Here is a 23688-nt window from a genome sequence, read left to right on the forward strand (position 1 = left end):
TTGTTGAAGATTACATTTTTGTAACAGGGAGCTGGACATCCAGTTACCTGTAGAATTATGCTTTACACACTCACTTAATCCTGGTTTTAACATTTACATTTAATAAAATGCTGTAGGGTACAATGGGGCTAAAGGCTGCCCTGGGGTAAAAGTCTCCATTGATTTTATTTTCTACCAAAACACTAAATAGCAACAAAACTACCACAGAACTTTCCTAAACAGCTGTTTATCACTATGCACTGCAAAATATTCCTGTTCCATGAGATCATTGCGTGTAATGTCTAATTAAGGTTGATTTTGAGGCAATTTGATCTAATTTTTTTAATTTTTTAAAAATGTTGCAACTTTATGTAGCTTATGAAAATCCCTGAAATAAACATATTTTTGAGACTAAAACTAATTTGTCATTTTCAGTTTTAAGGTAATTAAATCAAGTGTAAGGATAGTATTTGGGGTAAAAATCCCTCCTGTTGCAGGGGCTAAAGGCCCCTATAAAAGCACATTGTTTTTCATAAGTGGGGGGAATAGATTTGTTATGAAGAATGTTCAAAGTAGGCTAACATTGACTCATCAGATCACAATAAAGATTCGTTTGTTTTTAGAATACTTGAGATGTGTATTGATGTGTTTGAAATTAAAAGGAATTTAATTTCTTAATTTGTTACTCAAAAAAACGTCTTGCTGTCTCAAACTTATCTGCATTAATTGACAAATTGTGCCCTATAACTATTGCCCCTGTATCTACACAATCTACACTTTTATCAGGTGTGGGGTAAAAGGCTCCATCACCACCTTTTTTTAAAAACAGAATTTTAAACTAAACAACCTTCCGTTATTATTTCTTCTCACACAAATTATGTTGCTCCATCAATATTCAATAATAATAATAATAATAATAATAAATATATATATATATATATATATATATATATATATATATATATATATTATTATTATTATTATTATTGAATATATATATATTTTTTTATTTATATTTTTTGTTTTGTTTTTTTTTTTACCTTGATACATTTTGTGACCATAAAAAAAGCGAAATTTTTTTTATGAGGTGCCTTCAGCCCCGTTGTACCCTACTACATTTATGTCAGTTAATGTTGTCCACCATACAACTCTCTGCAGCATTTATAAAAAGATAATGAAAATATGACCATTCATAATTATTAAATTATGAAAATAATGCTAATAATAATGCTAATAAATAATAACTGTAAAAAGGTAAACTTAAAATAAACATTAGATAACGTTCTTTAGACTTTAAGTTCTTATTAGGTTGTCATATTTATTATGACATACCTAATTATTGGTAGCCCCCCAAAAAATAACCACACTAACATTAAGTTAACGTTAGTGTGTGGCGACATACAGTTCCACACGAACGTATTAACAACAACGGCACTGTCTACACATCCTGTAGTAGGCTATACCTCCGGTAAAAGTGAAACTGAGATGAAAATATAAGGGCCTCTTATATTAGTTGGGATTACTAATTAAATATAAATATTACACATTGCATTCCAGCAGGGCGCGCTCCGCCCAATCATAGTTTGCGCTTTTGCGCCTTGTTTCGCGTCGCCTTCGATCTGACACACACTGATTGGCCTCGACAGTGCGAGTTGTTTTGTTGATAAATAACTTTGATGAAATATTTTTCGAGAGGATCCTCGATCCTTACAGATCCTGCAAACGAGGTCTGAAAACTTGCGCTAGGACCGCAGAATGTAAACGGAAAACAGCTGGACTACGATTGTAAAGTTCCAAACACTTTGGAGTCGTTAAATCTGTCAGTGTGCATTGTAGAAAGGCCTCTCGATGATGCAATATGACATGTTTTCGTCTATACTTCGATGTATCAAATGTGCGCACCCACATTTAGGCGTTTGCGTTCGTGGTGTGTATATGGGCATGCACGCTGTTGACTTTGCCCAGGGTTGGAACTGTTTTAAGGAACTGACTGCTGTCGTCCGAACTTGAAAAGTAAAGTAAAAGGAAGGAAGACGTGATCAATGCCACACTGCAACAATGTAAGTACATGACAGTCTCGAACTCGACAGTTCAATAAGCAAAGACCCATAAAGGGAGCAAAGTGCATTGAAATGCAAGACTTAAGCAACAGATACTGTTATTTCGTTTATTTAAAGGAAAGTAAGGGGGTTTGCTGTGCTGTGCAATGCAATATTGCACATATTTTTTATTTGTTTTATTTTTTTGCTGTAACAAAATAATTTAATCGTTGAAGTTTCTGGTCTGGGAGGGGTCATCAATGGGTAGAGAAGTAGTTCTGCTTGTTCTCCCTCTCCTGCATTCTCTCCCCATCTCTCTCTCCCTTTCCCTCTTTACTTCCTGTCATTCTTGTTGTCTGGCACTGCACTTTTCATGCCCCTCCCGTGTGTCTGCCTTCTGCATTTGTGTTTGTCAAGTTCCCTGGTTTTAGACTACTATATCGCTTCTCTGTGCCCAGATCGCGTAATTTAGTGTCCTGTCATTCGTGAGGCAGTTTTGACACTTTATGTCCTTTTCGTGATGTAGGTAGTGTATGAAGGTAAATCAGTAGCAAAACTCGAGAGCTGACAGCACTGATGTGAAAACTTGTAAAATACAAATTTGAAGTTGAATGTTGCAATCTGCACTCACAGACAATAATTCAAAGCTTGTGTTCTGAATTCACAATTACAGAAAAATAGTCTCAAATGTGTAAAATTACATTCACATAAATACAACTACAGGCACAAACTTGTATTACATATTAACTTTTGTATTTTAATTCATTTCCACAGTACAACTACAAATCGGCACTTACAACCTCTCAAATCTGGCACTGCAACTTCAAATTTTCCCGCCTTGACTTTTGCAACTACTTTTGCAAAAAACCTGTAACAAAATTCACTTGTGCACTTGTAAAATCCTGATGCGAGAGAGCAAGACCAGTGTTCGGCTGTGGAGAGGGCAATGAAGTCGTTTTATTTGTTGATGTCTAGCCAGTGAAATGGGAAGTTTTTGTACGCGATGACGTCACGCCACAGCGACAGCCGGCAACTTTTTGTTATGGCAAAGCAGAGCTGGTGTTATGGATCAACTGGGGATCATGTTAACTGGGGATGTGTACGTGCATGTGAATAATTTCACTTCTCTTTTCAGTAGATTTGTTCAATGTGATTTGCCAAGGAGTAAAAAAAAGACGTTTTGCACATTATAAAAAAATGCTGGTATCATTATTAACCCACTTTGTTTCACTGATGTCTGTTGTAATGAATTTGACACAGTTTAAAAGTAATTTTAACTGTTTCCCGTGTTAACGTGGGACATTGGTTTGAATAGGAACTGGAGATTACACTTGTCAGAGCAGTAAATCACAAGTGGAATTATTTTATTTGCAACATTAAAGCATCATAGGCTGAAATGTCTCAATAATATACTTTCAATTGCTTTGATCTCTTTCTAATGAATAATGACCTTATTAACCTGAAAATTAACAAAGTGATGGATCTAATAGGATTACTGACAGTACATTCAGTGACCCAGGTTCAAATCCAGGCCAGAGAGGATGCATTTGTAGCGTTGCTGCAGATTTTGATGTATTTTTACAGATCATAACAATCATACACAGACAAAAATGTATGTGTTATAAATAAATCAATTAAAATGAATTGAATTGAATAACTGAATCTCACAGTCAGCAATTACAGTATAATCTATTGAATTTTCGGAGAATGCTTGAATTACTGAGAAAAAAAAATATGAACTACATTTTCCATATATTCTTAACAGGCTTTTTAAAACTGTCAAACCAATTTAAGATTGAAAATCCTAAGATTTTGCCAAACAAACAGAATCATTAAGTTTCTGAAAGATCATCAAAGGCAGTGTCATGGATAGTTATAAACATACAACATTGTCATGCACATAACCTTTGAAAAGTAAAGAATGCTGTTATAACAATGTAAATAAAAATATAGATGTTCACAGGAGATTTAAACCCAGGTCACTATGCACGGTTAGCAGACACGTTACCACTAGACCAACTGAACCAATGAAAAGAGATTAATAATTTTATCATGGTATTATTTTTCATACAGAAATAAATGTAATTTAAGTTTATAGGCCAATTATTGAGACATTTCAGCCTAGCATGCTTTAATTTTGCAAATAAAATAATTCCACTTGCGATTTACTGCTCTGACAAGTGTAATCTCCAGTTCCCATTCAAACCAGTGTCCCACGTTAACATAGGTAACCATGTTACTCTGTGAAGCCGTTAAAATTACTCTTAAACTGTGTAAAATTCATTAGAACTGACATCAATGAAACAAAGTGGGTTAATAATGATACCAGCATTGTTTTTATAATGTGCAAAACGTCTTTTCTTTACTCCTTGGCAATTCACATTGAACAAATTTGCTGAAAAAGCATGTGAAATTATTCACATGCACGCGCACATCCCCAGTTAACACGATCCACACCGGTGGCATTCATTGGCTAGACATCAACAAATAAAACGACTTCATTACCCTCTCCACAGCCGAACACTGGTCTTGCTCTCTTGCATCAGGATTTTACAAGTGCACAAGTGAATTTTGTTACAGGTTTTTTGCAAAAGTAGTTGCAAAAGTCAAGGCGGGAAGATTTAAAGTTGCAGTGCCAGATTTGAGGGGTTGTAAGTGCCGATTTGTAGTTGTACTGTGGAAATGAATTAAAATACAAAAGTTAATATGTAATACAAGTTTGTGCCTGTAGTTGTATTTATGTGAATGTAATTTTACACATTTGAGACTACTTTTCTGCAGTTGTGAATTCAGAACACAAATTATTGTCTGTAGGTGCAGATTGAAACATTCAACTTCAAATTTGTATTTTACAAGTTTTCACATCAGTGCTGTCAGTGTAAGTTTCAACTTACGAGTACAAATATATATTGTACAAGTTTTCAAATCCAAATATGCAAGCTCTCGAGTTTTGCTAATGATTTACCTTCATAGTAATATGTCATCTTAAGTTTAGTTGGTAAACTCTCTTTATTCAAATTCATTTGTACTCTTCTACTGCTGTCGTAACACTTTAGTTAACTAATGTAACAACATTAGTTAACATGAACTAACATTGAACAATATTTATTTAGCATTTATTAGTCTTAGTTAATGTCAACATATACTAATACATTTTTAAAATTCAAAAGCTGTATTTGTTAACATTAGTTAATGCACGATGAACTAACATGAACTATTTATGTCATTTTTCCCAAAAGTAAAAATTCCCGACCAGAGTGTCATTTACAATTTTCCATGTGATGGAAATACATTTTTTAAAGTTTTTGAAATAAAACAGCCATCTACTTTGTCTTGCTCAGGCTAATTTCATATCAAACATTTTATGTATAAATACACATCAATTAAATAATATTTTCACACTTTTTCCCACATAATTTTTGCAAAATTGCTGCTTGATTGAAAATGACTGGAGTTTTTTTTCTTTCTTTCTTTCTTCAAATATCACTTGTCTCGTATTTCATCTCAAGCATGCACTTCACTGACTTTTGTCAAAAAGTATACCTACACCAGTGTCATAAATTAACTTTTCCATTGAAGGGCAATATTTGCTCCCAGATTTGATTTTAAGGGGCATGTTTACCTTTTTTGAGGCTGTTTTTAACTAACCATATAAAAAATGTACATGCTGTCATCCTTTTTTGTCTAATACATCTATTTTATAAGCTAATTAACAAATTCTCAATCTCAAACTCAGTTTGTTAGATAATGTGTATAACAAGGCTTAGAATAGAATGTAAAGAAATAGATGTTTTAAATAATTGTAAAAAACTATTTTTTTTTCCAACACATTTTGAATTTGGGGAGGGACAGTTTTTGGCATTTTCCGTGGCATTTTTGCCCCAAGCACTGGTTAATTTCTGAGCCTGGCCTACACTAGCCTTTGAAAAAACTTCTTTGGTGAAAATGTTTGGTGTGGTAGAAATAATGCCAAAACTATGGGACAGCCGTAATTTTTAAAAGAAATGGTAGAAATAATTTTGCACACAATTAATACTGAAATGGTTTGTTTATTTCACTCTTTGTTTAGATTATCATAGTTTTAAACATGTAAAAATTGACATTTTTATTACAGATTTTCACAGTTTAATATGAAAGTCTGTGTCTGGGACAAGGCTAAAACAATAAAATCTATACATAAATGGCATCCGAAAAGTACCAAAGATAAATGATAAAGGCCTGGTCAAACATTGTGACCTTCATTTAACAAAAAGGAATTTAATAAAATTAAACCCCTTGGTCATGACAGTGACGGAAATTTAGTCTCTTTTTACTATTCGGTTTACAGTTAAGACAGTGGTTGTTAAAAAGCTAAATGTTCATTTTTCTCTCCTTTTCAGAATGTGACTGATGAATGACTGGGCTTTTACATTTTTACACCTCCTTTATACTACAGTTTAGAAGCAAGAAGGGAGGAGGGGCACCTTGACCCTATAAAATCCTGCATGGGCTCTGCTCTGTAAACCAGCTCTTTACATCCAGTCACGTGCAAACCTAATCAGGCTTTTTTTTCAAGTGGCCAGATTTTCCCTGGTTTTTGCTTGTTTTGTAGTTTCACAGAATTGCCATGAGTCTCTCTCCACATCAGAGAGGAACCATAAACAGCATCAGTAAGCAGAATGTTGAAGCTATTGATCAAACAATGCAACATTCAGGGGAGCTGTTGTACAATGTGGGAGCTCCTTCCTTGGAGCAAATCCACGGCAGTCAAGGAGGAGTGGTGGATTCTAGCCCTGAAGTCCAGGGCTCTGCTGGTTTCAAATCTGAAAAAGGATATCAGGTCTGGGGACATTTTCAGCAGTCAGGGTCAGTGAAGTGGATGCGTCAGGATCCAATGCAGACCTCAACATGGTTTCAGGCCCTCCCAAACGTGACCAAGTGGACACAGAACTTGGGCCCTTCTGTTAGTGGTATGGATGACCCAAGGGCCTTTAACAAGGTGAGTCATGAGATGGATGCTATAAAGCTAGAGAAGCTTTCACCAGGTTCTGTGCAGTCCTACCCAGATACTTCTCAAGGTCCCGGGACAGAATGGGATCATCATGCGATGGCAGCAATGCACCATGCTCAATTTCAGGCCCTCCAACAGGGACACAGGCCTGCGGACCTACAATATCAGCCTCAAGGCATACATCACAATATGCCAGATTCTATGCTGCAACCTTTTCAGGTGGCATTTGGACCTACCAAGCAACCCCAGGCACCTGGCTTCCATCAAGTGTTCCAAGGCAACAATGCATCTTTAAATATGAATTACAGTGAGCAGCCAAAATCACAACAGCAACTCTTACAATTGCAACAACAGCAGCTGCATCGCCAGCACCAGATGCAACAGCTGCAGCAAATGCGTCAGTTGCAGCAACAACAGCAGCATGAAATTCAGCAGCAACGGCTCCACCACATGCAACAGCAATATCACCAGCAGCAGAAAATGCAGGCCCAGCTACAACAGATGCAGCAGGGACTGCAGCAGCAGCACACACAAGGTTTTCAGCTACCAGAGTCTATGCCATTGCAAGAAAAGCAGCGAGTCAAACAAGAGACAGGGACACAGCATCTTGAATCAAGCCTGTTGTCTCATCAGAGCCAGCTCACTGTCCCTCAGACTCAGCCACAGGAACCAGTCCCTCAGGGATCACATTACCAGGACTCTTGTCCTGCAAAGACGTCTCCAGAACTGCAGGAGACCCAAACCAAACCTCAGGCCCTCCTTCGCCGCTCTCGTCGGCTCTCCAAAGATGGTGTCTCTCATCAGGGCAACCAGACCTCTAAGGACAAGGTTTCTGCCCAAAATGGAGGAGTTTGTGAACCCTCAGCAGGGGTCATCCAAAGCACTCAGAGACGACGGAGGGCTTCAAAAGAGATCAACCTTGAGACTCTAGCTCAAAAGGCTTCAGAGATGGAATCTTTGCCAGCAAAGGTGAGCACACAAGGATAAGGATAGGATTTCACAACAGTGGTAGAAATATGTTTTAATATTAAATGGAACATATATTACAATGTAAATATGCTATGTTCCAGCCATATTGGGCAGGAAATATGTTCTTAAATACATGAATTAGCAAATTACCTAAGTCTTAAATATTTGAAATTGTGCCAGGTTTTTCTGCTGCTTGGATGGTCTCTTATGTTTTTGTTGTTTACAGCAGCTTTTGAATCGACTCATTCACAAATAGCTCAAATAACAAGCAGTTACTGTCTCACCAACAAAAGTCATGAAATTTAATAAAATCCAAAAACTCTAATATACTATACTATAAATATAGTTTTCTATAGTTATGCTCTGCTGTAAAATATTGCATTTTGCTACTGTGTAGTCAAATTTTGTATGATTTGTGAGCAGATTTTTCTTTGGAGTTGGTTCTTTTCATTGAATTGGTCTATCTTTTTCACAAATCAGTCTGAATGTTTCATAGTTGATTCAGTCTGAATCAAAATTATTTTTAAAATCCTTATCCAATAATAATGAACAGCTCAAAAAGTCATAGAAATTCATTGGTCCAAATCTGTAGTGATTGCTGTATAGTGCTACAGGGTCGATGCTTTGAATGATGAAGCACTGAATGATGAGCAACAGAGTTTGTGAAAATATTTAGTACTGAGAAGCATGATAGTGAGCATGACTCTGTGAGCTGACAGTGAACAGCAGTGTGGGTACAGCTGCATGTCCACACACCTACACATTCCACACTCTCTTAAAATTAATTCAGTTGATCTTGGGAGGGGCTCATTTACCAAGCCTTGTTTGCCAACAGGTATCATATCCAAGCATTACACAACAAGAAGTTTATGGTATGAAATTATTCTTTAAAATATCCTAATATTGAAGGACAGAGATATCTGTATTTATATGGGATGGCTATGTAAGAAAAGGACTGAAAAAAATAAACATGGAATGTAAAGGTGTTTTTAAGAGCTGAGTCAGCCATTTTATTCAATCGATAAAGCTCAAAGTGGTTTATGTATACCACTGTAACACTGTTAGTTCCTGCACATAATTAAGTTTGTAAGACATTAACATCCCATCAACACTGCTAGCAACTTAATCTAGAACCCTACCATTATAGTCAACCGATGCTATCCATATTGTCACTTGTAGTGTAAACTGTTTGGTCGATTATAATAGAAGCAGTAGTTCTGTGAAGTTGTGTAGATGAGGTTGTATACAATGATAATGGCGAAGCATTAGCAGATATAATATTTGCTTTTAATTTTTTTTTAAATGTATTTATTATTATTCATTTAGTACTAATAGTGGGAGCAGGGTACCAATTGTCAGGGGTTAAATTGGGATTTTTGAGGAGAGAGAAACCTGAAACCGCCCTACAGCCCCACCCCTGCCAACACACGTTTCTTCAGAATTGGAGCACCATTACAGTAGTGCCACTCTTTTTTAATTTTATTTTTAATTTAAAAACTATTTTTTTTTTTATGTTCAGGTAGCAAGTGGAGGAAAAGTCACCAAGTCTTGTACCACTTAGATAAAGGATACTATTTTGACTAAAGAAACAAAATCAAAATCGACTCAAAAAATACATGAGGTTTAAAGGTGTTTTCAAACGAGTGCACTCACTAAATGTAGAAGTAGTGCATCAGAAAATTGAATTTGAGTCTGCCTGCAGGAAATAGAATAAACTGACGAACAATCTGCTAATATTTTTTCTTTTTTGAGTCGGAGGTGCCGGAATTATATTTCATCAGCTGCATTTTTTATGCAGTTTCTATCAAATGTGTTTAAATCCTTCTCGTGCAATCATAAGCGACTAGTAAAGTCTTGGAAATTCATTGGTGAAAAAGTGTGGGGACACTGTGGGAGTATTTTGGTAGCAGTTGTCATTTGTAAAAACAAAAAATCCTCCATTTTATACCTGTTCTTATGTCTCTTATATCTTCTATTAATAGCGTGAGGAGAATACGTCTGGTAGGCCATGTAATGTGGTCCCCCTTGTCATCCCTGTCTCAGTGCCAGTTCGTAGATATCAAGTCCAGCTAGATGCCCCTGGCAGCTTGGAACAAGTTGACCGGCATCCCTCAGGGATTCCTCAACAACAAAACCAGCCTGAACGCAAACCCTCGGTTATTGTAGTACGCCGGCGCTCTTTAAAGAACTCAACATCTGAGAGCTTCAGCCAGGTACAGAAGTTCATAAATGTGCACAAAGCTTTTCAAATTATTTTCTAAAACTCCTTTATTGAAAACTTTTAGGACTTTTAAAAATAGTTGTTGATAATTTTGGCCATTTAACTCCCATTCATATCTCTTTCCACCATTTGAATTGAAATCAGGGTAAGGGCCAAGAGGAAAGATCCCCTGATAAGTCCAGGCGTCGCCCACGGCCCGAGCCCCTGGTCATTCCACCTCCCAAACCATGCGCTTTCATCGCCCCTTCTTACTACTCCAGCGTCACCTCCTACCAAAGCAACCTCCGATCCTCAGTGCGCCTGCCAGAACATGCGAGCATTATCCCCCCCTACACTCCACCGCCCATTCTTTCACCTTTGCGTGAAGGCTCTGGGCTCTACTTTTCTGCTGTCCTCTCTTCTATGGCAGCTGGCAGCCAGGTCCTGCCACCCCCACCGACACCTTGGAGTACCACACAAAGCTTGCTGCATTCAAGTAAGTTTCTTCTTTCATTACTTTTTGTTTTAAAAGACACCTTGTAACAATTTCCGATAAGGTTGTATTCGTTAACAATAAGTAACTACGTTTGTTAACATGAACTAACCATAAACATTTATTTTTGAGCACTTATTAATTCTGGATAATGTTAATTTCAACAAATATATATTTTTACATTAAAGGTGCACTCAGTAATGTTTTCCTCATTAAAAAAAAGTTTTACTCCTAAAGAAATGAATTGTAATTTTGAAGTATAAAATCATGACCACACACATGAGATGAGGACTGAAGTCATATCAGTAACCATATAAAAGCTGTTTTATTGTACATGGAGAGGGTACCCTCATGGGTGCTGCCATGTTAGAATCAATCAAATCAAATCAAATCACTTTATTGTCACACAGCCATATACACAAGTGCAATGGTGTGTGAAATTCTTGGGTGCAGTTCCGATCAACATAGCAGTCGTGACAGTGATGAGACAGTACCAATTTACAATAACATCAAATTAACACAACACAATTTAAACATCTGATATACACATCTGAATCACATGACCAGCCGAATAGCCTACTACTTGCTTTATCTCAGTAACTACCCTGTTATTGGACACTTTCACTCTTGGATTTAATTTCTGTCTGACTGTGAATCTACAGTGGCATCTGTAACTGAAAACTATTGATTTTGAATGATACTGCATCCACACCACTAGGTGTCACTGTAAGTCCAAGATGACACAAGCAAAAAAGTTACTAAGTGCACCTTTAAAGTTGTATATCTTTACATGCATTATAAACTAACATGAACTTACGAAGAACAATTGTGTCTTTTTAAATTAGATTAATAAATCCTGTAAAAATATGTAGTTCATTATTAGTTAATGATTCCTAATGTATTTCCTAATGCTAAAAAATAGAACCTTATTGTAAATTGTTACCAATACTTCTTCATTCTTATTTATTCATGGAACTTAAAGGTGCACTAAGTTTTTTTTTTTACTCCTTAAGTAGAACACATAAAGAAATGAAAAGCATTTGTGACAAATCATGTACACTCACATGAGATGAAGACTCTAACACTACTTTTAAAACCAAATTTTTACACTTTTCTCATGCAATCATTTTATGGCTTATGAATAGCACATTTCCACAATCGTATCAGTTTCCTACAAAGTATTGCTTTTGTGTGATGCTGCATCCATGCTGCTAAATGTCCGTATAAGCCCAAGACAATCATCTAATTAGTAAGCACATCTATAAAATTACTGAGAGCTCAGTTCTGTGTATTTAGATTAATTGTTTTTCTTTTGTGAAATTCAGTCAATTTGTTTGCATGATTAGCATGATGTTTTTTCTTTTCTCTTTCTCTCTCATTTGCTGACTTCACTGCTGTACTTCAGCCAGTTCCGATATCACACCTCCCGCACTCCCGCTGATTGGAGAGGCAACGCCTGTCAGCCTTGAACCGTAAGCCGTCAAATTTTTTAATGAGTTATTCATAACAATCACTTAAAAGTCCACTATTCTAATTTTCCCATCCACTATATTGCCTCTCTCTTGTACCTTTTAGTCGCATAAACTTAGGTTCTCAGTATCAGGCAGAGATTCCAGAATTACAGGATCAGTCACTGGCCCTAAATGACCAACATAAAGCCACTGTAGTATGGCTACCTATATCAGATGTTGATTCTACACCCACCCAAGGTACAAGAGGTAAATCACTTCAGACTGCATGGATTTTAATAAGATTCAAAACACTTAACACAGACATAGTCACCAAATAATCACCTTTTCCCAGTTGATGACCTGATGAATCTAGCCTGCTCCAGTGTCCTATGTGGAGGAGGAACCAATACAGAGCTAGCAATCCACTGCCTGCATGAGTCTAGGGGTGATGTCATGGTGAGCACAATTCAGTCATGTCACTTTCTTTTGTGTTACATGATGGTCATCAAAAAAAGGCCATTACATTTTTTGCTTTCATGATCATTGGTAAAGAGTGTGATTAATTAGACCTTGTTCACTCTTGGCATTAAGATGCGTTTCAGGTGATCATTAGTGATCAGCATTAAATACAGGTGTAAATGGGGTCTAAAATGTTTTGTGATAGAATCACAAAAACCACACACTGAGGTAGTCAAAAATGCATGTGACCACATTGCATTTTAGGTGTAAACACTAATCTGTCCTGATGCTTCCTTCAGTTAACACAGGTACTTCACTAAAATTAGAGAATTCCAGTTGAAATGTCACGCTTGTGCTTCGATTAAATTAGATTCAATCTTTGTCTTTTATGACTTCCTTGCAGTTTAATCTCATGCAGTAACACACTGACATAGTGATTGATGTATTTCATCATGAAACAGAGACCCTCCCCTCGAAATCCGAACACAAGTGGTCACAGGAGACGCATTTAAGCAGCCAAGTGTAAACAACGATGTGTCTCACCTGAGCATGTGATCGGATCACCCGAGACACATCTTAATACCCGGTGCAAACAGGGTCAAAGTGTATTTGAATATATTTAATGCATATCTTTTGTGGAGAAACAACAAATATCATTGTGTATCTCTGTAGGGAGCTCTAGAAATGATGATTATGAAGAATCCTATTTTTTCCTGGAACCACAATTTGGCCAACTACCACTATGCAGGTAGAATATCATTTTAATAGAAAGGAAGAAGTAAATTATAGATTCACTATTCACTTATAAAGCAAAAGTAATAGCGTAAATAGTAATGTTTTGATAAATTCTTTGTATTTCTGGTCATGAGTTTTTTACTTAGTAATTACAATGGTAAAGATTATCTGTAATGTTTTGTGAAGGATAGAAAGGGATTCATGTCTCTTAAATATCACCAGGGTCAGATTATTGGACGGTGGATGAAAAACTATACTTCAACAAGGGAATTTCGGCTTACAGGAAAGATTTCTTCTTAGTACAAAAACTGGTATGTAGTCTTTTTTCATTGTTTGGTGCACTTTTTTAAAGAGATAGTTCGCTCAAAAATGAAAATTCTCTCATCATATACTCACCCTTATGCCATCCCCGATGTGTAGGACTTTTTTTTCTTCAGCAGAACACAAACGAAGATTTTTAGAAGAATATCTCAGCTCTGTAGGTCCATACAATGCAAGTGAATGCACATTCTTTGTGCATATCACCACCTACTGGGCAGAGAGGAGAAATAAAAAAAGGAAGGGATAAAGCAAAGGAAAAGAACAAAATAAATATTTTCACAACAGCCCAGTAGGTGGCGATATGCACGAAGAATGTGAATCAGCAAAAACAAAAGAAGAACTCTCGTGAATGTGCATAGGAGAGCTGTCTGAAAGTAGATTTATAAAGATTTATAAATATTATCTTCTTTTGTTTTTGGCAATTTGCATTCTTCGAGCATATTGCCACCTACTGGGCAGTAAAATTTATAGTAAAAAGGGACATAAATATTGATCTGTTTCTCACCCACACCTATCGTATCGGTATTCAGAAGATCTAGATTGAACTACTGGAGTCATATGGATTACTTTTATGCTGCCTTTATATGCATTTTGGACCTTCAAAGTTCTGGCCACATACAGAATTCTGGCCATCATTCTTGCATTGTATGGACCTACAGAGCTGAAATATACTTCTACACGTCTTTGTTTGTGTTCTGGAGAAGAAAGAAAGTCATACACATCTGGGATGGCATGAGGGTGAGTAAATGATGAGAGAATTTTCATTTTTGGGTGAACTATGCCTTTTAAGGAAATGTTCACCTAAAAATGAAAACTCTGTCATTTTTACTCAATCAATTTTTGCCGTGGAACATAAAGTAGAATTTTTTAAAGAATCATCAAAGAAATATAAGTTTTGACCAAAATAAGTTCAGGTTAAAGTAAGTAAAATTATTTGCCTATTTATCTGTCTTTTTTTTTTTTTATACAGGTGAGGAGTAAAACAGTGGCACAATGTGTGGAGTTCTACTACACCTATAAGAAACAGGTGAAGGTTGGTCGCAATGGGGTTCTTACATATGGACCTTCAGACCCAGAGGTGAGCATCCCTGTGGTACAGGTTATTATTACTAACATTTTTAAATACTTTTTACTTAAAAGGTGTTATGCTGAGTTCCATGGATGTAACCACATTCCAGGATTGGGGGGACCAAGTGTATTATTTTAAGGATCAACCCTTTAAAAACCCTTAATGGACTGCCACTAGTCTGACTATTGGGTAGGACGTGCCCACTCTAGTATCTGTGGTTGTTATAGCCCTGCTGAAGTCACTAGATTTATATATGTGTTATATATATATATATATATATATATATACACAGTACTGTGCAAAAGTTTTAGGCACTTGTGAAAAATGTTGCATAGTGAGGATCTTAAAAAATAATGCCATGTTTCAGTTAACATCATACAAAGCATAAAAAACATAAAAAAGCTAAATCAATATTCGGTGTGACCACATTTGCCTTTAAAACAGCCCCAATTCTCCTAAGTACACCTGGACACAGTTTTTCTTGGTTGTTGGCAAATAGGATGTATCGAGCTTCTTGGAGAATTCACCACAGTTCTTCTATCTATTTAGGCTGTCTCAATTGCTTCTGTCTATTCATGTAATACCAGACTGATTTGATGTTCAGTGGGGGGCTTTGTGGGAGCAATGCCATCTCTTGCAGAGCGCCATGTTCTTCTGTTCTAATCTTTTCTATTTGCAAAAGTAATGTTTGGGAGTCTAAAATTTATTTTTCCTATTGACACACTAAAGCTGAAGATATAAATAACCATCTTAAGACAAATGTTTTTTGCACGGTACTGTGTGTGTAATATATATATATATATATATATATATAAAATACACTGGTGGCCAAAAGTTTGGAATAATGTACAGATTTTGAGGAAGGAAATTGGTACTTTAATTCACCAAAGTGTCATTCAGCTGATCACAAAGTATAGTCAGGACATTACTGATGTAAAAAACAGCACCATCACTATTTGAAAAAAGTCATTTTTTTTTCCTTTTTTACCCAATTTGGAATGCCCAATTCCCAGTGCGCTTTTAAGTCCTCGTGGTCACGTAGTGATTCGCCTCAATCCGGGTGGCGGAGGATGAATCCCAGTTGCCTCCGCATCTGAGACCATCAACTCGTGCATCTTATCACGTGGCTTATTGAGCGCATTGCCATGGAGACATAGCGTGTGTGGAGGCTTGACGCCACCCACCGCCGCATCTGCGCTCAACTCACCACACACCCCACCGAGAATGACCCACATTATAGCGACCATGAGGAGGTAACCCCATGTAACTCTACCCTCACTAGCAACTGGGCCAATTTGGTTGCTTAGGAGACCTGGATGGAGTCACACAGCATGCCCTGGGATTCGAATTAGCGAACTAGCGAACTCCAGGGGTGGTAGCCAGCGTCTTTTTACCACTGAGCTACCCAGGCCCCCCGAAAAAAAGTCATTTTTGATCAACTCTAGACAGGCCCCATTTCCAGCAGCCATCACTCCAACACCTTATCCTTGAGTAATCATGCTAAATTGCTAATTTGGTACTAGAAAATCATTTGCCATTATATCAAACACAGCTGAAAGCTATTTGGTTTGTTAAATGAAGCTTAACATTATCTTTGTGTTTGTTTTTGTGTTGCCACAGTATGCAATAGACTGGCATGTCTTTGTCAAAAATGTCAAAAAAGAAACAGCTTACTCTAGAAACTCTCAGTCAATCATTGTTTTGAGGAATGGTTTGAGAAAGGTTTTACAATGCTTGAAATTGCCAAAAAACTGAAGATTTCATACAAAGGTGTACATTACGGTCTTCAAAGACAAAGGACAACTGGCTCTAACAAGGACAGAAAGAAATGTGGAAGGCCAGATGTACAACTAAACAAGAGGATAAGTACATCAGAGTCTCTAGTTTGAGAAATAGACGCCTCACGTGTCCTCAGCTGACAGCTTCATTGAATTCTACCCGCTCAACACCAGTTTCATGTACAACAGTAAAGAGAAGACTCAGGAAAAAGCCACTTTTGAAACAGAAAAACAAAAAGAAAAGGTTAGAGTGGACAAAGAAACACAGACATTAGACAACAGATAATTGGAAATGAGTGTTATGGATCTTAAACCCATTGAGCTTTTGTGGGATCAGCTAGACTGTAAGGTGTGTGAGAAGTGCCCGACAAGACAGCCACATCTATGGCAAGTGCTGCATGAAGCATGGGGTGAAATGTCACCTGAGTATCTGGACAAACTGACAGCTGGAATGCCAAGGATCTGCAAAGCTGTCATTGCTACACGTGGAGGATTTTTTTGATGAGAACTCTTTGAAGTAGTTTAGATTTTTTTCAAATTGTAATAGTAATTTTTCACATTATTAATGTCCTGACTATACACTGTGATCAGTTGAATGCTACTTTTGTGAATAAAAGTACCAATTTCTTTCCATAAGAGCAAAATCAATTATTCAAAATTTTTGCCACCAGTGATTATATATATAAAAATCTAGTGATCTAGCGTATATATATATATATATATATATATATACTGAATATTTGTGAATGCCTGTCTGTGACAGAAATACCTCATTTTTTTGTTTAATTATTTTTTTTTTCTCTAATACAGCTTAATGTGACACAAGAACATGTGGAGAAAGGAAATGATAGTAGACAGGAAGAGGGAACAAAAACCAATGAAGATGTCACTGTCAAAGATGTGACCAAGACACCTCAGGACATTGAGAATGTGAGTACTGAGAGTGTAAAAAGACTTCCCTTAGTGTATAATTGAAATGAATACAATCTTCACAAGTCAGTACTGCTCTGTAGTCTTTTTAAGGCCCACCATCATGTTTCTTTTGGTCCTAGCTGAGTGGAAGTGTAATAATTGAGTAGTTACTACATCAAAATCAGATGGAGCACTAAATCTGTCTGAATGGTTGTCTTTATCCCTCTGTCCAGGAGAGGGCAGACTTGGCTCTTGAAGTGAAGAAGAATGGTGCTGTGGAAGATGCTTCTGGCCTGAGACCAGAGGTTCAAGCCTCCTTCAAAACTCCTTCCCCTGCACCTCAGAAACCTCGCTCTGACAATACCAGGAAGAAAAACAGGACCTCAACTGTCAACAAAAGTCAGGGAGAGCCAGAGGGTGTTTTCCCTTGCAAGAAGTGCAGTAGGTGAGTGAGTAAGTTTGTGAGTGTAAGTGTAAAGTATTTGAATTTCACCAAATTAAAATCCAAATTTGTCATTAAATCAGTTTGACATGACAGAGGTTTCCAAACAATTTGTGTCTGTTTTCATATGAGGGTACAAGCATAAATTACACAAATAACTAGAAGATTTATTTAGACAAGATTTATAACTCCTTTTTCTGTTTGCATTGTCTACTGACACCATGATAAAACCTTGAATTAAAAGCATTCATACCAGTAGGCAGAAACTTTTGGGTGGGTGGGCCAAGAGAAATTACTGATTGCATGATATATGTAAACGTTTTACAGGATATATTTATTTATTTTTTATGTTTTTGATGTTTAGTTAATAGTTTTCATGGGCTTATTTAGGACATTTAGCTACTTAAGTTTTTCTACTTCATTAACCCTTGTGTGTCTATAAAAAAAAAAGTTACTCAGAGGTCCTTACAGGACAAAAATTTCAGCATCAAAAAACTGCCATAATAATAAACTCAGCAAAAAAAGAAACGTCCCTTTTTCAGGACACTTTATTTGAAAGATAATTTTGTAAAAATCCAAATAACTTTACAGATCTTTATTGTAAAGGGTTTAAACAATGTTTTCCATGCATGTTCAATGAACCATAAACAATTAATGAACATGCACCTGTGGAACGGTCGTTAAAACACTAACAGCTTACAGACGGTAGGCAATTAAGGTCACAGTTATAAAAACTTAAGACACTAAAGAGACCTTTCTACTGACTCTGAAAAAACACCAAAAGAAAGATGCCCAGGGTCCCTGCTCATCTGCGTGAACGTGCCTTAGGCATGCTGCATGGAGGCATGAGGACTGCAGATGTGTCCAGGGCAATAAACTGCAATATCCATACTGTGAGATGCCTAAGACAGCGCTACAGGGAAACAGGAAGGACAGCTGATCATCCTCACAGTGGCAGACCACGTGCAAAAACACCTGCACAGGATCTGTACATCCGAATATCACACCTGCAGGACAGGTACAGGGAGGCAACAACAACTGCCCGAGTTACACCAGGAACGCACAATCCCTCCATCAGTGCTCAGACTGTCCACAATAGGCTGAGAGAGGCTGGACTAAGGGCTTGACATCACCGACAAAAATGTCTCCTGTGGGCACAAACCCACCTTCGCTGGACCTGACGCGTTTATCGTCGAAAGGAATGAGCGTTACACCGAGGCCTGTACTCTGGAGTGGGATTGATTTGGAGGTGGAGGGTCCGTCATGGTCTGGAGCGGTGTGTCACAGCGTCATCAGACTGAGCTTTTTGTCATTGCAGGCAATCTCAACACTGTGCGTTACAGGGAAGACATCCTCCTCCCTCATGTGGTACCCTTCCTGCAGGCTCATCCTGACATGACCCTCCAGCATGACAATGCCACCAGCCATACTGCTCGTTCTGTGCGTGATATCCTGCAAGACAGGAATGTCAGTGTTCTGCCATGGCCAGCGAAGTGCCCGGATCTCAATCCCATTGAGCACGTCTGGGACCTGTTGGATCGGAGGGTGAGGGCTAGGGCCATTCCCCCCAGAAATGTCCGGGAACTTGCAAGTGTCTTGGTGGAAGAGTGAGGTAACATCTCACAGCAAGAACTGGCAAATCTGGTGCAGTTCATGAGGAGGAGATGCACTGCAGTACTTAATGCAGCTGGTGGCCACACCAGATACTGACTGTTACTTTTGACCTGACTGTCTGTTAATTTTGACCCCCACCCCCCACCCCTTTGTTCAGGGACACATTATTCCATTTCTGTTAGTCACGTGTCTGTGAAACTTGTTCACTTTATGTCTTAGTTGTTGAATCTTTTTATGTTCATACAAATATTTACACATGTTAAGTTTGCTGAAAATAAAAGCAGTTGAAAATGAGGACGTTTCTTTTTTTGCTGAGTTTATTATATATTAATATTATTTCCCACTTTCAATGAGTTTCTTTTTTTAACCAACATCAGTGCTAATCATATCTACCAAATATTCATTCATTTTCAGGATTTTAACCCTTTAAATGCCAGTTTGTTTACGTAATGCCACTGTTGTTTTTTATACGTGCACACACACACACACATTTCTCAGTACACACATACAAAACACACGCTGACATCCATACCAACACACCCACACAATTTTAGCTGCATCATTTATTTAATTGGCCTGCAGTACTCTATAATATAACAAACAGAAAATAGGAAAAAAGCATGTATTTGCTCCATAGGCTAAACATGAGAAAATGACGCCATCTGGTGGAAAATATAAAAAATGTACATTTTGAAGCCAGGGCTCTGGAATGAAAGCATAATATCACAGAATTCATGATTTTATGCTTTAATGGCACAGGGATCCCCCCGTTTCAATGGAGACATTTTTGTCCTGAAGGCCCTGAGTGTAACTATTTTGTGTACACGGTGTATTATAGATGTATTATAGGAACTGAGGTTGAAATATCAAAATTCCCCAAAAATACACACCTTTGGCAAAATTTATGCCATTGGCTTTAACACAAACAAAATGATCGAAAAACAAAAATGAAAAAGATAAAAATGTCCCGAAGTTCGCACAAGTGTTAAGAATATTAAAAGATCAATCAACAGTAGTCATGTTTGAGTACATTCAGACATTTTTTATTTTATTTTACATGCATAACATATAGAACCTTACTTGTGGCTAAGAACAGATATTAATTATTATAAGGGGATTTGGGGGATTTACCTTAGGAATTTTTGAAAAACAGAATGAACAGTTTAACCATGAAATGGACCAATTTTGGTAATTTTGTAACAAACGGATGAAAATGATGGATAAACATGACGGAAATAGGTATTATTGTCATGGCTCTGCTATGGTTTACTGTCAATAAAATGAATTTTTTTCTCTGGTCGTGTCACTGCGTCTCAACTCTTCTCTTATTAAAGTGGGGGAGAGATGACACCTCTGCGATAACTAAGTACTGTAAGAGAGAAAAAACAAAAAGGAATCAGGTTCCGAGGTAGAGAAAAAATATTCTGAACTATATATATGCCTGACTGTTTCCCTAAATTATGACATAAATTCATAGCAATAAATTCATACATATGATATTTGAAAATAACAATTATTCGTACGGGGAAAAAATTGGCTGGAGTTTAAAAGTCTTAGTTTTGAGAGCATATTTTATCATCAAAAATTATATATTTCAGAGTAGCTTATTTATAAATAGAAGCTGTAATAAATATAATGCATAATCAATTCATACATATGATATTTTTAACTAACATTATTTTATCTTAAATAAAGTGGATAGAGTTTAGAGTTTTAGGAGTTTTGTAAGCATTTTAACATTCAAAGTTATTTAATTCAGCATCTTATACCAACTCGATCTGTTTTTTTAACAGGTTAGAAGTGATTTATAGTCTAATACAATTCATAGCAGTCAATTCACATATATGACATGTGTTACAAATATTTTATGAGATGGGGAAAATAAAGTGGTTTGAGCTGCTGCACGATACCGGATGCCCACTGACATTAGCGGTTTGTGGTTCGAGGCCAGCAAGCTTTTGGTGCAATAGACCTTATTCACGTTAGTGCCATCTTTGATTTTTAATGGGAATGACAAAGAAGGCTGTGAGGGATAGACTACAGTCTACTTACAGTCTCTTCAGTGGGCTGTACTACAGTTTAAAGTGTTTTGGATCGTTCTGCAGACAAAACATTGATAAAATATCTGTTCAAGAACATTCAGTATACAAAGAACTCCAGACAAAATCAGATGTGATCTAGGAGCTTTATACAGCTTTATACCGTTTGTGCCATTGAAGAGATGTTAAGTCTATCCCTCACAGCCTCGTTGTCATTTCCATTAAAAATCAAAGATGGCGCTAGCGTGAATAAGGCCTATAGGGGCAAAAGACAATGATTGGATAGCCCTGAATGCCAGTTGGTGGTACCGGCCCAACCAGGCCCACCCTTGGCTACGCTAGAGATTCATACATTGGTATTTTCTGTAGTCAGTGGCTTTACGATTGTTTAAAGGAATAGTTTACCCAAAAATGAAAATTCTCTCATCATTTACTTACATTCATGCCATCCAAGATGTGTATGACTTTCTTTCTTCTTCTAAACTCAAACAAGATTTTTAGAAGATTATCTTAGCTCTGTAAGCCCATACAATATATGTGAATAAATTCACAATGGCTTACTATGAACAGTGCCGTTTCAGTAACTGGAAACATCTGTTTTTGCGTGATTCTGCATCTACGCAGCTTAGGTGTCAGCACAACATCTACACAAATTCTACTGAGTGCACCTTTAACATGTATAAAGCAGTGTCTTCAATTAATATGCATTTTGTGGCTTCAATTCTTTTTATTTATTTTATTTTTCTGGTGAAACAAGTTCTATTTATTAATTTATTTTTGTTATTCACAATTTTGTTTTTATTGATTCCAATCATAAAACATACAAACACAACATAAAATACAGAATCAATTATTTACATTAAACCCCTCCCCCCGAACATTCCCCAGCTTCAATGAATTCTGATGAGTTTTGTGCATACAGGGTTTTCTATAAAGTGAAGAGCCGCAGTGCCCACATGAAGAGCCACGCTGAGCAGGAGAAGAAGGCTGCAGCACTGCGCCTAAAAGAAGAGGAAGAGCGGGTGGCGGCTAAGGCGAGGCAGGAGGCACAGGGAGAAGGACAGCAAGCAGAGAGTAGTGGAGCTGAGGAAAGCTCCATATCCAGAAGATGAGCATGATGAAGCCTGGCATTGAGAAAGCAGTCTGCCTCCTTTGACTTTGATTCTGAAACTTTTGCATCTCTGCAACACTAAAGAGCAGTTGGGATGTTTGGAAAGATAAATGTTTATGAAATGCATTGCCCCCCCCCCCCCCCCCCCCCCATAAAAAAAAATGTTATAAGAACTTTCCTTTGGTATACATGTATATTTGAAATGGTGTAGATGTATGCCAATTTAGCATCATGAATGTCTTGCTTATTGAGTGATAATAGGCAAAGGTGCTGTTATTAAGTCAATCTGAATTGTGTTTAAAACTGAAAGAAATATTTAAAATACTTTTTTAAAGGGAACTTTAAAGGAAAAGTTTACTAAAACATCAATTAGATATGATTTCTTACCTTAAAGATTACCCTTCACTTTTAGCAACAAACCTGAAAATGTTTAAGCTGATTGTTGTGTTGAGCTTTTCTAGAAATGTACAGATTGTTTCAGATTCAGGTTTCCAGTTTTATTATGCTCATAGTTCAAGAATTGACTTTGTATGCCTTTTATATGCCCAGTAAGATGTTTTATTGGTATTATTATTATTATTATTACATGCCTTTTTTTAAATATACATATGTAATCAAGAACACAAACTAAAAAAAGTCCATCTACCTATGGATAATTTCAATTAAATATTTCTTGTTCATGTAATGTACAGTATATAGAGCAGAAAAAAATATATATGTTGATCTCTGTTTATATTGTACTGTGTACAATACTGCCCTAATGCGTGTGTTTGGTTTTCAGTACTCTAAACTTAAAAGAATGTATTAATGCTTTGAATGCACTTAAAGTAGTGCAATATGGGGATTGGGATTGAGGGATTTTTATCAAAACTATGTAAATAAAAGTTTAGTAAATCACAACAAATCTTTTTTTTTTTCTTCACAAATTTATCAAATTTTTTTTTCTTCAGAGGTTTAGTTTGCTTTATTTTATTTGACTGGCATTGCATAACATTTGTGCCTAATAAAAATAAATGTATAAATCTAAACTTGTATTCATTATATTATTATCATTATATTTGATAGAATATAATTAATATGAAAAGGA

At 36.7% G+C, this 23688-nt stretch overlaps 1 protein-coding gene across 2 annotated transcripts; it reads left to right on the forward strand.

Moving 5' to 3' along the window:
• The first annotated feature begins 1431 nt into the window (after nucleotides 1–1431).
• On the forward strand, nucleotides 1432–23621 carry mideasa (mitotic deacetylase associated SANT domain protein a). 2 transcript variants are annotated; one of them, XM_051654901.1, is made up of 13 exons: nucleotides 1432–2039; nucleotides 6398–7977; nucleotides 9960–10190; nucleotides 10343–10673; nucleotides 12076–12142; nucleotides 12246–12379; nucleotides 12474–12577; nucleotides 13253–13328; nucleotides 13538–13626; nucleotides 14607–14714; nucleotides 17294–17413; nucleotides 17629–17840; nucleotides 22413–23621. In XM_051654901.1, the coding sequence occupies exons 2-13, from the start codon at nucleotides 6625–6627 to the stop codon at nucleotides 22600–22602; spliced, it is 3015 nt and encodes a 1004-aa protein (XP_051510861.1). In that variant the 5' UTR covers nucleotides 1432–2039; nucleotides 6398–6624; the 3' UTR covers nucleotides 22603–23621. The 2 variants fall into 2 exon arrangements, with proteins under 2 accessions (XP_051510861.1, XP_051510860.1); XM_051654900.1 differs by having other exon boundaries at nucleotides 1433–2039; nucleotides 12246–12388.
• The last annotated feature ends 67 nt before the right edge of the window (nucleotides 23622–23688 follow it).

Source organism: Myxocyprinus asiaticus, chromosome 25 (genome assembly GCF_019703515.2).
Source record: "Myxocyprinus asiaticus isolate MX2 ecotype Aquarium Trade chromosome 25, UBuf_Myxa_2, whole genome shotgun sequence".
NCBI lineage: Eukaryota > Metazoa > Chordata > Actinopteri > Cypriniformes > Catostomidae > Myxocyprinus > Myxocyprinus asiaticus.